This window comes from Pipistrellus hanaki (assembly GCF_964339955.1).
Source record: "Pipistrellus hanaki genome assembly, chromosome: 1".
Classification (NCBI taxonomy): Eukaryota; Metazoa; Chordata; class Mammalia; order Chiroptera; family Vespertilionidae; genus Pipistrellus; species Pipistrellus hanaki.
In genome coordinates this window covers 43,708,289-43,724,544 of record NC_140503.1, presented here as the reverse complement: position 1 = coordinate 43,724,544, position 16,256 = coordinate 43,708,289, and the positions used below count along the sequence as shown (strand labels likewise).

Below are 16,256 nucleotides of genomic sequence, written 5' to 3'. Positions count from 1 at the left end.
TTTCAGTTCGTGAGGAACCCATGTATCGAGTTTTTGAACATAGCCAAGTTGTTTTAAGTGATTTTCAATGCATGTATGTGATACATGAAGCTTCTCTGCAATCTCACGTGTTGTACTGTGACAGTCCGAATTGATTATTGCTTTGATTAGGGCGTCATCAACTTCAACTGGACGACCAGAGCGTCTTTCATCTTTGAGTGAAAAATCACCAGAACGAAATTTGGCAAACCAATTTTGACACTGCCGTTCTTTTAAGGCTTCGTCACCATAAACAGCACATAACTTTTTATGAGCTTGTGATGCGTTTTTCCCTTGCGGAAATAAAAAAGCAAAATATGACGAAAATGTTCCTTTTGATTTTCCATTTTTCAACGAATGCCAAACAAAAACTACAAAACAGATCAAAAACTTTTTTTACTGATTAACAGCTGAATAGCCAACTATCAAATACAAAATGTGTTTTACATTTGTACTACGTCTGCAAACCTAAAAATTCAACTGAAGCCATATATGTGTGAAACCCGCAATTACTTAGTTGCCGACCCAATATAATAGAGTGGAGTTGTTGTACCTGTTAATGGTGATAGTAATAGCTTATAATTCTATGGTTTCATATGTTTCTTCTCAATTAAATTTTTAAAAATAGTTTGGTATTTTTCTTTTATAAATGTAAATAGAAAATTGGAAAATACAGAAAAGTAGCTAGAAAAAGAAAGATCACCTGTAATCCTATCACCTAGAAACAGCTACTGTTAGCATTTTGGAATGTTTATATTCTTTTTCCTATGCAAATTGTTATATAGTGAGGTCATCATATGCATTTATGTTTGTGTTTTTCTTCTTTCACTTTTCAATACAACATTTATTTTTCCTTTTTTATCCAATTTTATTAAGATAAAATTGACATTTTCCCTGGCTGGTATGATTCATTTGGTTTGATTTCCAGTCAGGGCACATTCTCAGGTTGCAAGCTTGAACCTCAGTAGGGGACGTGTAGGAATCAGCTGATCAATGGTGCTTTCTCATCAATGTTTCTCTCTCTCTCTCTACCTCTCTTTCTAAAAAAAAAGAAAAGAAAATCAATAAAAATGTTACAAAAAGATAAAATTGACATACAATATTGTATTTGTTTAAGGTATACAACATAATGATTTGATATACATGTATATATCACAAAATGATTGTCGCAATTAGTTTAGTTAACATCCATCACCACACAGTTACACATTTTTTTGTTTTGTTTTCGTGATGGCAACTTTTAAGAACTATTCTCTTAGCAGCTTTCAAATATATATAATAAAATATTTTTAACTATAGTCACCATTTTGTACATTATATCCCCAGAAGTTACTTATAGCTTGAAGTTTGTAACTTTTAAATACTTTCCGCATTTCCTTCTGGCAACCACCAATCTGTTTTCTGTGTCTATGAGTTTGATTTTTTCACATTCTCCATATAAGTGAGATCATACAATATTTGTCTTTCTCTAACTTATTTCACTTGGCAAAATGCCTTCAATGTTTATCTGTGTTGTTGCAAATGTCAGGTTATTCTTCATTTTTATGGTTGTGAATAATATATCATTATGTATATAAACATATATATCATATCTTCTTTATCCATTCATTCATCAATCCATGTCTGACTTTTGTGAATAATTCTGCAGTGAATATGGGAGTACAGATATCACTTTCTTCCTTCTTATTTATCAGAATTTTAATATGCCTGGCAGTGTCCTAACTCATAACGGGATAATACTTTGTATTTAAGTAACATTTTTACCATTTTCAAAGAGGTAGCTTTATTAAATAGATTGGGGCAGTATTATTACAGTCTTGGACAAATGAGGGCATTTAAGTTGGCAAAAGTAAAGTAGCTTGCTTTGATTTCTGAAGTTAGTTACTAGTGGCAGGAATGGAACTAGGGGTTAGGTTTACTACTTTCCTGAAAGAAAACTTGTTATCAAAATTTAGCAACAATCATTAGTGCTTTGGTGTTTTCATGATTAGTTGTGATTTCCCTCCTTCATTAAGTTGCATTACCGTTTTCCCTCCTCTGGAAGGCGAGGCTTTCCTGCTTTGTCTGTCTGCGTCAGAGGCCAGGTGTGTTGTGCTGTTAGAGCAGGTGTGTAGGATTCTGCTGCTGCTCCAGGCACCAGGCCTGCAGGTGTCTGTTTCCTCATTCGTTCTCTGCAATTAGGTGCCTTCCCTTTTTAAAGTAGAAAACTAGACAGCTTGTTCTCTGCTGAGGAAATCAGAATGTTTATATTTCTCTTATCCTATTTTGGATCTGTTTTTTCAGATTTTCTCACTGCAAAGAACAGGATGAGCAGCATCCAACCCACAATCACTAATCCCACAGAAATAAAGTGGGTGGTTTTGCTATACTTGTGAGATCATTTCCCCAGATTATTTGGTATAGAAGGAAGAAATATATTAACTTATTCCTCATTTACTGAGTACTTATTTTGTGCCCAGCAGTCTTCTAATTCATCTACATTGGAAAACTAAGGATATGAGAACATCCCTTTTTCCCATTCTAAGAATAGTATCACAGGGGTTTATCATCTAGGTACTTTATTATATTGGTGTGAATTAAAAGAGAAACATCTTTTTGTAATCCTTGAAGTAATGAAATTCTCTGGAATGCATTCTGTTATTTAAAGATTCAAACTAGTGACAGGTTATTTAATTACCTGCAAAGAACATAACCTTTTATAAAATACTTGGAAAATATAAATGAATGTGGTGGCAATTTATAGAATAAAGATTATAAACATCTTTATTTACTTAAATCCTATTAAATAACAATTATAAAAGTATTCTTGAGGAATTATATGTGGATGATAATTTTTCTGTCAGGTTAGAGAACAATTAAATATTTCAGGGAAAAGGTTAGCGTTTGACTCAAAGAAAGACACAGATTTCCATTTTTGTGCGAAACTTGGATACCTTGAAAATAGAAGATTTGGATTATAAAAGTCCCAAGGCTAATGAAAGCCCCAAGTCTGAGTTATAGAGATCATATTTTAAAAAATAGAAGCTGAGAGAGGTGAATTGTCCTTGTTCTGATAATAGGAATAACTGGAAAAAGGGAACACAGTTCATACTCAAGTGAAGAGTACTGTGGGAGAATTATTTTTCACAAAAAATACTCCTCTTGCTGAGGTATCATCCACAGATCTCTTTGTTCAACTGGACAGTTTATTGCATATTATGAAATCCTCTAGGACACTAGAATTTATATTCTTCCTAATAAACTTATACTTGTTTAAGGGTGGAGGGCAGAAGTTGGTACACCCCTCACAGAGGACGACTTTGGATAGCAGCCACAGCCAAAAGACCCTCCCCTCAAGAAGTCTCAGAACTCCAGACTACATATCGTTTTCTTCGTGGGAAAGGTAACAACCATATATTCTCCTTTTAGTCTTACCTTATTGAGAGAAGCCATTGACTTTCACTTCCTTCTTCCCATGATTTTTTTTTTTTTTTTTTTTTTTTTTTTTTAAAGTATAAAAGTGACTTTAAACTTTGTGTATTAGCTTGTTTAGTGACAGGTCATAGATAGCTGTTGAAAGCATTAATTTGCCAAATAGTGCAACAAAAACTTTAGTTATCAATAAAAACTTTGTTTTGTTTGTTTTCAGTCCTCACCTGAGGATATGTTTTCATTGATTCCAGAGAGAGAGGAAGGGAAAGAGAGAAAGGAAATACCCATTTGAGAAAGAAACACTAATTGGCTGCCTCCTTTACACACCCTGGCAGGGGATCTAACCTGAAACCTGGGTATTTTCCCTGACCAGGAATCAAACCCGAAACCTTTTGATGTATGTGTTGACAGTCCAACTGAACCACACTGGCCAGGGCAATCTTAGTTTTATCTGAGAAAATTTTATCCATAGTATATTTTCTATGATAGTAAAATGACTGCTATAAACTCTGGGATCTGCCGAAACTGGTTTGGCTCAGTGGATCGAGCGTCGTCAGCCTGCGGACTGAAAGGTCCCAGGTTAGATTCTGGTCAAGGGTATGTACCTTGGTTGCGGGCACATCCCCAGTGGGGGGTGTGCAAGAGGCAACCGATTAATGATTCTCTCTCATTGATGTTTCTAACTCTCTATCCCTCTCCCTTCCTCTCTGTAAAAATTAATAAAATATATTTTTAAAAAATAACAACAACAACAACAACAACAACAAAAAAAACCTCTGGGATCTTTAGATTGGGAAGATCCACAAATAAGAATTTTTATTGGTAGTGACCCAAATAGACATTTGCTGTTGGATTTGGACATATCAGGGTTGGTTGACTTAACCAGTATATTTTGGCAATCACCCTCAGCACACTAAATTTGGATCTTAAATTACACTTCTGACCCTTGGGTTTCTTGTTTTCCTTCCTTTTATTCAGATCAGACAGTTCTTTTTAAGATAGAATGAGAGGATAATTACACACCTATAAAAGGTTTTTTATTTATTTTTTATTTATTTTTAGAGAGAGAGAGGGAGAAGGGGATAAAGAGAAATATTGATGTGAGAGCAATATTCATCAGCTGCTTCCTATATATCCCCATCAGGGATTGAGCCGGCAATCTTTTCAGTGCACAGACAGCACCCAACCAACTGAGCCACACTGACCAGGGCAACACCTATAAAAGTTTTTTAACCGTTTGCACTCCGAACCATTCTGGACATTGGCTACCAGCTACTCGACGCTAACGGCGGAAACGTGTGTTGAATTAACTCAATTCCCCGTAATCACTAATAAACTGCAATGTTCCCTGAGAGGGCACATCCGAGTGATATGCTAGAATTCCGATGTCCCCTGAGAGGGGACAGCGGAGTGCAAAGGGTTAAAATTCAAGCTCTGTGGATAGAGCCTTGGTCTGAGGTCTGAAGGGTCCCGGGTTAGATTTCAGTTAAGAGTACATGCCTGGGTTGTAGGCTCAATCCGAGTTGGGGAGGAGGCAGCCAATCAATGACTTTTCCTCATCATTGATGTTTCTGTATCTCTCTCCCTCTCCCTTCCTCTCTGAAATAAAATTTTAAAAAAATAAAAAAAAGAAATATGCAAATTGACCATTACTTCATGATGCCCACCAGCCAATCAGGAATTAGTATGCAAATTAACCCAACAAAGAAGGTGGTGGCTTTCCCTCCAACTGCTCAGGGCCTCTGGGCAGCATGCATGCAGGCATAGAATAGCCAGGTGGGGCGGGATGCCTGCTATGATGGGAAGGGCGGGGGGCAGAGGGAGCTACAGGAGCAGCGCTCTGGCTGGAGCAAAGGCTGAAGGTGGCAGCCAGAGTGAAGGCTTGGGTCCTGGGTGCTGGAGGAAAACCAGTGCTGGCAGCCAGGGGAAGGAAGGCCTATTGCATGAGTCTTCATGCAACAGGCCTCTAAAATATACATATGTATGCCGAAACCGGTTTGGCTCAATGGATAGAGCGTCGGCTTGGGGATTGAAAGGTCCCGGGTTCAATTCCGGTCAAGGGCATGTACCTTGGTTGTGGGCATATCCCCAGTAGGGGGTGTGCAAGAGGCAGCTGATCAATGACTCTCATCGATGTTTCTAACTCTCTATCTCTCTCCCTTCCTCTCAGTACAAAATCAATAAAATATATTAAAAAATATATATATACATATGTATGTTCATTTATATATGAACACACACACACACACACACACACACACACACGCACGAAACCAAGCTTTGTTTTGGTTTCGGAATCAAAAGTACATGTTTCTATAAAATTGTATTTCTGTTTTGACTGATACAACTGGCTTGTTTTAAATTTGTGTGTTCCGACATTCTTAATTTTAAAAAAATATTTATTGTTTTTTACTTGATACCTGTAGCTTGTTTCCAAAACCCATCATCACCAAACTCTAGTCTGATCCAGATGAGTGTAGTGGAATTTATTTGTTTGAAGTGAAATTGTGGGGTCTTAGAACTTCGATGGTGTGCAGATAATTTTCCTATAGCTTAAGATGTGGAGAGTGGACTAAACCAGCCACTCACATTTTTTTGGTAAAATATCAGTAGTTGAGCCAAATAAAAACCTCATTGTTTTCCTTATGTCTACATATAGATAATAAAGAAAATGACTTATTCAGAATTGAAAACAGATTCATGAGTTCCATGGTTACACAAAAGGAAATTTAATCATTCTTTATTCTTTATTCAGATGTGGAATTTCCCAGTGACTATCCATCAGGTTGTCTTCTGGGCTGTGTGGACCTAATTGACTGCTTGTCCCAGAATCAATTTAAGGATCAGGTGAGTAAGAATACTTCTCTTGTACAGATGCTTGCTTCGACACTATAACTGACCTATATAGATCCTTCAACACAGGATATCCTAAAGATAGTAAGGTGCTAGCAACTGAATTTAAACATGTGAAGAGAAACTTATTTAGGAGATATTAGGGAGAGAAAAGACCAAGGAAAAACAGGAAAAGTATGGTATAGTAATGCTTTGATTTCTGATATATGGAGAATAGGTACATATACATTTCTGCATAAAAAGCTTTTGCCACAATCCAGATAACACATATAGGATTCTCATCCCTTAGTAAAAGTTCGCTGCTTTTGGTGAATAAAGCTTCCATTATCCCTTGAATTAATTCAGTTAGGTGGTGGGAATGATAGAATTTGTTATTATTTATTCTGTAACATTTGGTCTGAGTCAGAGAATTCATAATAAACAAATGTTTGAACTCTGATTGCCATGGACTTCGCCACGTTTGGTGTGCATATGTACATATGTGTTTATTTTTATTTTGATCATTTAATTTTAAAGATTGAACTGACATAACTAAAATACAGTTTTGAACAGCAGAGGGAGCCAAAGGACTTTAGCTTAATTGGAAAACTTGAAATTTAGAGCTTTGTGTTTAGATTCAGACTAGAGGAATCCAAAACCAGAAGGATCATCCTCGAAGCATGAAGAGTTTTCACTATCAAATGGGTTACCTGTGCTTTAAATCATTATTTAAGCCAGGGGTCCTCAAACTTTTTAAAGTGGGGGCCAGATCACGGTCCCTCAGAGAGCTGGAGGGCCGGACTATATGAACTACTAATTCCTACTGTAACACCTCGGCTGCGCTCACTGCCCAAAAAACCTGGCGGGCCGGATCAGACTCCTCTGCGGGCCGCATGTGGCCCGCGGGCCATAGTTTGAAGACCCCTGAAAGCAGTGGGGCTTCTACCACTGTGCTTAATAAAGTGTTCTTCAGCTTAGTTTTTCTCAGTAAATTCTTTGCTTTCCAGACTTATTTGCCTTCCACTAATAGTGTTATAACTGCATTTTTAAAAAACATTATTCTTATATCAACTTCTCTATCCTTTTTTCACATATTTTAGCTGATAGTTATCTCTAGTTTTCTGCCTTTCATTTTCTTGTGGATCGTCTCCTCAGCCCTTCTCTGATTGCTTTATGTATGTGAATACAATGCATGTAATTTGGCATGAGTTTTTACTCCTGGCCTTTTTTTGTCCTGCTCTTAGCACTGATCTAGATCTACACAAAACCACAGACCTGTGGAGGCTCTTCATTTTCCACACACTGTGCCTGTCCTATCCATCTAATGGGCCTTTGCCCGGTTTTTCAGTGTCATTTTTTACTCTATCCTTTTTTTTTTTTTTTTCCAGTTTAGAAATAATGTAAGAATTCCTTATATTGGTGTAGGGTTTACAATTTTAGAAACTCACAGTCATTAACAGCTTAGTATAACTTTTCTTCTTAGGTTATTTGCATTCTAACAAAAATAACCAGGAGCTTCTGTCAGTGTGGGTGGTGGTTTGGCTAGGAACCTACCTTTACTTTCTCATTTGCCAATCAAGCAAACCACCACCTGATACAAGATCAAATGATTTATAGCCAGTCTTATTTTGCCACAATTTGTGAAGAAAAGGTTGGGAAACTATAATCCTAGTCTATGGAATTAGAAATCTAATTAACAAAACATTGTTTTGATTTCTCCAGGTTACCTGTCTTTCAGGGTAGCATAATACGCCTCCTATTCTGTCTTTTATACTAAGAATGCTGAAGGTAGCTTATAGAAGTGTAGGAATCCTTTCATATGTTTCTAGCTGGAGGTCATGGCAACTCTCCTTATGAATTTCCCTAACGTATGACATTAGAATACCTCAAAATCCCAGAAGCCTCTAAGCCTCATTAAACATAATAATCCCATGCTTATTTTTCCTCTGGATAGATTTTCTGTGGCTTTTCCCTATTGTTTTTATTCTGTGTTTGAAGGTAGCACATGAATGTATTCAGAATTGGTATCAGCCCTATTTGATGATTGTTTATCAAATAAGGATCTTACAGCTTTTAAAGTTGTAGCTTTGATATTTGGCTGCTTTTGGAAAATGTCTCAAACACCATTGGTAACCTACCTGTCTGTCTGTCTGTGAGCTAGGATTCTATGATGTACGAAATGTAATTGCCTAGTCTGTTTTACCAACCTTATTCTCATTTCTGCAAGAATGAATTGTGGGTTTAGGAATAATAACCATATACTAGCATTTATTTTTTTTTAAATTTTTTTTATTTTATTGATTTTTTACAGAGAAGAAGGGAGATAGGGAGTTAGAAATGTCGATGAGAGAGAAACATCGACTAGCTGCCTCTTGCACACCCCCTACTGGGGATGTGCCTGCAACCAACGTACATGCCCTTGACCGGAATCGAACCTGGGACCTTTCAGTCCGCAGACTGAGGCTCTACCGCTGAGCCAAACCGGTTTCGGCCCATATACTAGCATTTCACCAACTATTCCATGTCATAGGTGTTCTCTGAAAAATTGCGGGGGTAGGGGGATTGTGAGGTTTCCATGAGCATATACATTTGGAAAATGTATTTGGATTAAATAAATTTATTTACTGAAAAACTTTTCAGAGCCCTTAATATGCTAGTGTGTATTATGACTCTCTGATATATCTGGTAGATATAACTTGCAGTGTTCACAAAACTTTTTGACCACATCTCTGCCCCTTCTTCTCCTCTCCTCCCCCCAAACACACCCTATTTGCATATTCAGAACTGGTATCTTGTGGTCTGTAAGTTTTGGAAGTACTAGTCTGGGTATGTTTAGTTTTCTGTCATCCTCAAAGATCAGCTCACTGAGGGAGAATCACCCACGAGACACTTTCCTGATTTAAGTCTTCTTTCTGCATTTCCGCACTCATTTCTCATCACTCAGCTAAATTGCATTTTCTTTGAAAACCCGTGTGGATATACTCATTTTATTTCAACTCAAACCAATCTCCTATGTGACTTGGCCCACATTTTACTTCCCCATCTTGTTCCTAACTTTTCTTTTCCCCAAAGAAACTCTGTAACTTACTTCCTGACCTCAAATTCTTGGCCTTTCTTTGATTAGTTAAAATATATTAAGCCCTCACTATTTTCAGCATAGTGTGATCATTTAGTTTTTTTAAAAAAATACACAGTAAAGGTTTTATTGTTAAAAATCAAGTGCACTACACTAGAAGTGGCTTTAAAATATGTGCTAAAGGTGCTTTCCCCTGAGCTAAGAATTCATCTTCCCTTTTATCTTCTAAGAATAGTATGGTTGGCATGGCTGATTTGTACCAGAAAAAAAATCCCACTAGACCTTCAACCCTCTTAAGTAGTAGCAGGGGATCAACCTAGACAAGGTAGGAGTGCTACAGAAAGCACTGTAGGCTCAACTCAGGAGACTGAAGTAGATGAGAGCCATCTAGTTAAAACTTTTGTATTCCCCTGGAAGGAGCCCATGCCGTTTGCCAGCGTTTTATCTGCCAGCAGCAGATGTAAGCTCTCAAAAACAGCAGGGAGGATGTTAACTGCAACAATGCATCAAGGCTGCGGTTTGTAACCTCAGTAGTAAGGCAGTTAAAACTTTTTTTTTTAAACAAAGACATTTTGATTGCCAAATCCATAACCATTAGCAGCTGTGGTTTGAACAGTTCTCTAGACCTAACAAGTTTTCAGACAAAAAGTTGAGCTGGTGGCTTTTGTTTCTGTGTCTGTGTTATGTTTGTGCTATTTATATCTCTGCCTTCAATAGAAAATCAGATTTGTCTGAAATCTCCAAGGTCATTGATTATTCAATTTCTTCTGTACTGAATCCATTTCTCTGCTGCCAGTTTACTGACCCTTTATTCCATTTGATCTTATGATTTTTATAATAACCAAGACCCTATCTTTTTTTTTTTAATCCTCACCCAAGGATAGCCTTTTCCATGGATTTTTAGAGAGAGTGGAAGGGAGGGAGGGAGGGAAAAAGGGAAGGAGGGAGAGAGAAAGAGAGAGAGAGAGAGAGAGACATTGATGTGAGAGAGAGAAACATTGATCTGAGAGAGACATCCATTGATTGCCTCCTGCACTCATCCCCAGCAGGGCTGAGGATTGTGAAACCTGCAACCCAGGTACCTGCTCTTTATCTGGAATCGAACTGGTGACCCTTATGTTCCCAGGTCAACACTCCAACCACCAAGCCAAACTGGCCAGGGCTCAAGGAATTGTGATGAAGCAGTTCTGTTGCTGTGTGCCTATATCATTGCATTAGCAATAGAATTGCAATCTTCCAGAGGAGAAGACTTCTATAAGAATATCCAGCCTGGCCGGTGTGGCTCAGTGGTTGAGCGTCTACCTATGCACCAAGAGATCACTGGTTTCGATTCCAAGTCAGGGCACATGGTCCAGTTGCAGGCTGATTCTCCTGTAGGGAATTGATTTATTTTGGTATTTCTCCCTCATTGATATTTATTTCACCCTCTCCCTTCCTCTTTCTAAAAATTAATACAAACATATTTTTAAAAAAGCATCCAAGAGATACAGATCAGGAAGATTGCAAATACCACTTCACATGTGGAAATCACTGGCTACTATCACCAACGATTGTAAGTCTGAGAGGTTAGAAGTTAGAAAATGAGGCAAGTAATTAATAGTCAATATTTAAATCAGGCATTGACCTTAAGTAATACAGAGTCCCCACATTCTCTTTTAAATATGTGGAAAGGGCCCTGGCTAGTGGGGCTCAGTTTGGTCCCATGTACCAAAAAAGGTCACAGGTTTAATTCCTGGTCAGGGTTGCTGGCTTGATCCTCAGTAGGGGGCATGCAGGAGGCAGCCAATTGATATTTCTCTCCTTCCTCTCTCTCTCAAAAATAAATAAAAACATATATATGTTGTACTGAGAAAACCTACCAATTTATAGACCTAAAATGTATGTTCCTAAGGAATCTTGAGGGCTGTATCTGAGAACCCATGAAGAGGGGTGTTGAATATCTATCACAATTAGCCTAACCCTTGGCAATTCTTTAAAATAATAGCTCATTTGAGTGAGATAGGTAATGTATTTTTGGAATCTGATGACAACTAGAACATTTACTAGAATTTCTGACAGAATAGACTCCGAGTTTTTTGCAACCTGGGTAGCAAGTGTTCATTTAATGAATGGGGACAGGCATGTACATTTTTTAGTAATCTAGGAAGCATTATGCTTTCTGTTGTATTTATTCTGAGGAGAGGAAGGGAATATTAATATTTTTATATTCATTTATGTACATTTTTAAATGTTTAGCTTTTCATCTGAAAATGAGCATATAATTCTTAAGATTTTCTTAAGCTTTTATTTATCGATAAATACTTGAGTGTCTATCACAAATCAGTCATGGTTTTAGACACTAAAGGAAACAAAAAAATTGAATCAGCCAAAGTTTCTGACCTCAGAACGTTTGAAAGACCCCTAGGTAGATAAGATATGTATGTAAACCAAATACAAAACAAAAAGCAAAGATGACTATTTCAAGAGAAGTAAAGGCTGCCTCTGAGGAACTTAAAGGAGGAAAAGGTTGCTTCCAGTTGGGCGGGATCACAAAAGACTTTAAGAAAAAGATGGCTTTTGAATTAACCTTGAAGGGTAGTAATAATAAAATCTATTACTTTTTGATAATTTATTATGTGCTAGGCCTATTATGTGTGTTATTTTCTACCCTCACAACAACTCCAAGTCATCATTACCCCTCTTTTAGAAATGAAAGAACTTAAGACTAAGAGTGTTAAAATAACTTGTGTACTGTTAGTAATTGGTAGGAGTGTGATTGCTGTTCAAGTCTTCCTACTTAGCTGGTAGAAAGCACATGCCAAGGAGAGGGAGTAAGGTGAGATAGGCAGTTATGGGCCTGTAAGGAGAATAATAGCAAACTAGTTTGTTGAGGGAAGAGTATGAGTGAAGGGGAAGAAGCAGCAAACAAAACTGGAAAGTATGTTTTTGTCAGAGGTAGATACCTTTGAATGACAGGCTCTAGGTGGTAGACTTTTTCTTTAGTCAGTTGTGGGATGGGAAAAGGTGTTTTGAAGGTGATCAGAGCCTTGCTTGAGAAAAATCATTCTGGCAGCAATGTGGAAGATGGATTGCAGTGAAAAGACTCAAGGTAGGAAGACTAGTGAGAAGACATTTGTCATTCAAGGTAGAAATATTTTTAAAAATCTGTTCTAGGATAATGCTAGTGGAATTAGGCAATGTGGGGGCAGGGGAGGAAAGAGGAAGATGTAAAAGGTTTTTTATAGGTAGAATCAAACACCTAATTTGGCACCTTCATTTTTAAAAAATATATATTTTTATTGATTTTTTACAGAGAGGAAGAGAAAGGGATAGAGAGTTAGAAACATCGATGAGAGAGAATCATCAATCAGCTGCCTCTTGCACACCCCCTACTGGGGATGTGCCCGCAACCAAGGTATATGCCTTTGACCAGAATCGAACCCGGGACCTTTCAGTCCGCAGGCCAATGTTCTATCCATTTAACCAAACCTGTTTCGGCTGGCACCTTCATTTTACCTGTAAGTAAACCCAGGCTTAGAGAGAATGCAGTCTGCTTGATTTAGAAGGAATCTGCTGTAATCTTGCTATCTTACTGCAATCTGTTCAAAGCTTCTTGATTTGTCATCCAGTCCACTGTATGAACCAGGTGGTAAATCATTTCCTATTTAAAATTTTTATTGTTCAGAATATTATACAATCGTACATTCATGAAGTATTTATTAACCATGTGCCATGTACCAGACACTGTGGTAAAAACTGTGGATCCAGAGTTTTAACAAGATTAAAAATAAATATATTTTTTAGTGACTTTGGAGAGAGGAAGGGAGAGAAAGAGGAAAACATTGATGTTAGAGAGAAACATTGATTGGTTTTGCCCAAACCAGGGATCAAACCCCCATCCTAGACAAGTGCCCTAACCAGGAATTAACCTGGCAACCTTTTGATTCATGGGATGATGCTTAACCAATTGTGCCATACCTGCCAGGGCTTAGCAAGATATTTTAGTTCCTCTAAATCCTTAAGTCTACTAGAGGAGACTGAAACAAATAAACAAACAATAAACAAAAAAACCCAACTATGTAATAAAGGGGTACTGTTAATGTTAATCATGTTTAATAATGATCTTACCTTGATATGTTAACTGAGGTCAAAAGATTCTCTGAGTTCTGCCTCAGAATAGTTCTCAGTTGAGTCAAACCAGACAGTCTATCTAATAAAAGACTAATATGCAAATTGGCTATCACTCCAACACACAAGATGACCCCTCTCATATGGTCAAAGATGGCTGTTCCCATGAGGATACAAAATGGCCACCACAAGATGGCTGGCAGGAGAGGGCAGTTGTGGGCAATCAGGACTGCAGGGGAGGGCAGTTGGGGGTGACCAGGCTGGCAGGCAAGGGCAGTTAGGGGCAATTGGGCCAGCAGGGGAGCAGTTAGGCGTCAATCAGGCTGGCAGGGGATTGGTTAGGGGGTGATCAGGCTGGCAGGCAGAAGCAGTTAGGGGCAATCAGGCAGGCAGGCAGGTGAGTGGTTGGGAGCCAGCAGTCCTAGATTGTGAGAGGGATGTCCAACTGCCCTTTTAGTCCTGATTCCACTGGGATCGGGCCTAAATAGGCAGTCAGACATCTCTCAAGGGGTCCCAAATTAGAGAGGATGCAGGCTGGGCTGAGAGACATACATCCCCCTCACCCCTGTGCACGAATTTTGTGCACCAGGCCTCTAATCTATAATGATAAAAGCAAAATGTGCTAATTAGACCAGATAACTTTCTGGGTGAAACCGGGCTAGAAGGGAAGCCTTGGTCCCTGGTGCCTGCCAGCAACCAAAGGGAAGCCAGTGCCAGCAGCCAGGGGAAGGAAGGCTTACTCTTGCACGAATTTCATGCATTGGGCCTCTAGTTGGGAGATAAAATCTAAAACTGGCAGTCTTCAACTCAAGAGGAGGTATTAGTCCCAGGGTAGACTTCAGTGGTTAAGAACCTTACAATGTAGTATATTTAATTAAGAGCAATTTTATTTTGGTTCTTACTAGTTTAAGTAGGAGTGAAAACTTGTTATATAAAAATTAAGACCAAAAATATTTGTCATGAATGGGTGATTCCCATTTAGGTCTTGAAAGGTCAGGGCAGTAAAGCTGAGGTTAATTTTAGAGAAATATACTTGATTGGATTCTATTGCATGTGGAGATCCCAGCATAGGATTCCAAAAGGCACAGAAAACCACAGTGGAAATTTTATTGTGAATAGGATGGGATCAGGAGACCAATGCTTTGTGGTCTCCTCAAATGATCATCTTCCTCAAATGACTTGAAGATCATCTTCCTCAAATGACTTGAAGACCTATAAACTATATATTGCTTATCACTTATTCATTTCACCTGGAGCAAATATGAATCGACTCTGTATCACTGAGCTGGAACCCCCTGCCTTTGATACATGATTTGAATTGGGTACTGGTACAAGGGAGTTCAGCTATCCCACTTTGGGCCAGCTGGCATGATCTTTATTATCCAACCCCAATCAATATACAGTAGTCAAAGGATCATGATCATTGTTACCCTGGTGTGAGGAAACTTTTATCTTCCAGGAGAGTAGGGCTGGGAAGATGTTATCCTTTGAACACCTTAAATTGCTTTGAAGGAAAATGTAAACAAGAACTATTTATCAGAGAACACAGTTGCTTTCAGGATCTGCTGCTTTGAATCTATTGTGCTTGTGGCCTTTTTATCAGACTCATTTTCTTCTTTCTGAGTATCATCACTTCAATCTACTTAGAGTTGATTTTCAGCTAACTAGATTTCAGAGCCTGATTTTATGTCTTATCTATTATAGTTCCTCAAAGTTTAAACCAAGAAAACCTACAACAAATATATGTTCCTTGTCAGTGATTTTTTTCTTAGCTGCTTTAGCTCTTCATTCTGTGGAGACGGGTATGAGATTTAGAGGTCACCTAGGGATTTGGGAAGAGTCACATCATTTAAGAGTTACTGATCATTTCAGTACAAGGACTAAATGGAAACATTCTTGCAGAGTTGGTGAAAATGCCCACTTGGTTCTGAATCTGTGGTTGCCCAAAACTACTTTTTCTTTTATGAAAATGGAAAAGAAATGTTTTCTAGATCAGTGGTCGCCAACCTTTTGAATCTCACAGACCACCAGTGGTCCGTGGATCATGAGTTGGCGACCGCTGTTCTAGATGGCTGGTGAATAATTTTCCTCTGGAGGGGAGAAGAAAATGGCTGCTAGTAGTTAATTACCATTTATATTAGACAGCTGTGAAAATTATGAGGCATGAAAAAAGAGTCCACCACACCTCCCCTGGTGGTTAGGCTGGAAACCAGGTGATGATAGGAGTCGTGTTGTCTTAGGTAAGGACAGTAGCAACTTCCTGAAGAGTCTGTCACTGAATCTGAATGGTTGCTTGATCTGATAGCCCACAATGTCTATTGTACTATGTCAGTGATCCTAAATCTAGCATTCTCTCTGGATATGACATCAGAGTTTATCTACATTCTTCACAAATATGAATTCCCCTTTCTTAATTTACTCTTTCTCTGAGTCAGCTGCATTTTAGTCTTTGCCTCTCAGACCAAAAATTCCTTTCTTGTCTCTGACTTGTTAGTGTATAATGTGGTCCCTAGTGCCCAGGCTGCAGTTGCAGAGATTGTATGTTTTTGGAGGTTCTGAGGTTCTGCCAAGCTGACTTTGCTATAATGCATTTTGCCATGAAAATTAATCTCTTTTCCCAATGCATAGGCCTTACTTTTCTTTATTCCTTGTAGGCTGCTTTGTTCTTCAGCTCTGTTTCTTATAAGCCTCTCAAAGTTCAGCGATAGAGCTTGGGAAAAGAGATATTCACATGAAACTTGGATTTAGATTCAGTTGGGAGAGTTGATTTTTATTTTATTGAATTTATTGGGGTGACATTGGTGCACAAGGG

The 16,256-nt window shown here is 38.3% G+C and overlaps 1 protein-coding gene across 3 annotated transcripts in view; it reads left to right on the top strand.

The window, feature by feature from the left end:
- The window catches only part of TRIP4 (thyroid hormone receptor interactor 4), a 59,015-nt gene that overhangs the window by 31,158 nt on the left and 11,601 nt on the right, over positions 1 to 16,256 (top strand). For all 3 annotated transcript variants that reach the window (XM_084887163.1, XM_084887165.1, XM_084887164.1), the window contains exons 10-11: positions 3,276 to 3,400; positions 6,185 to 6,276. In XM_084887163.1, coding sequence (XP_084743289.1) covers positions 3,276 to 3,400; positions 6,185 to 6,276 — 217 coding nt within the window. The remainder of the gene's footprint in view (positions 1 to 3,275; positions 3,401 to 6,184; positions 6,277 to 16,256) is intronic.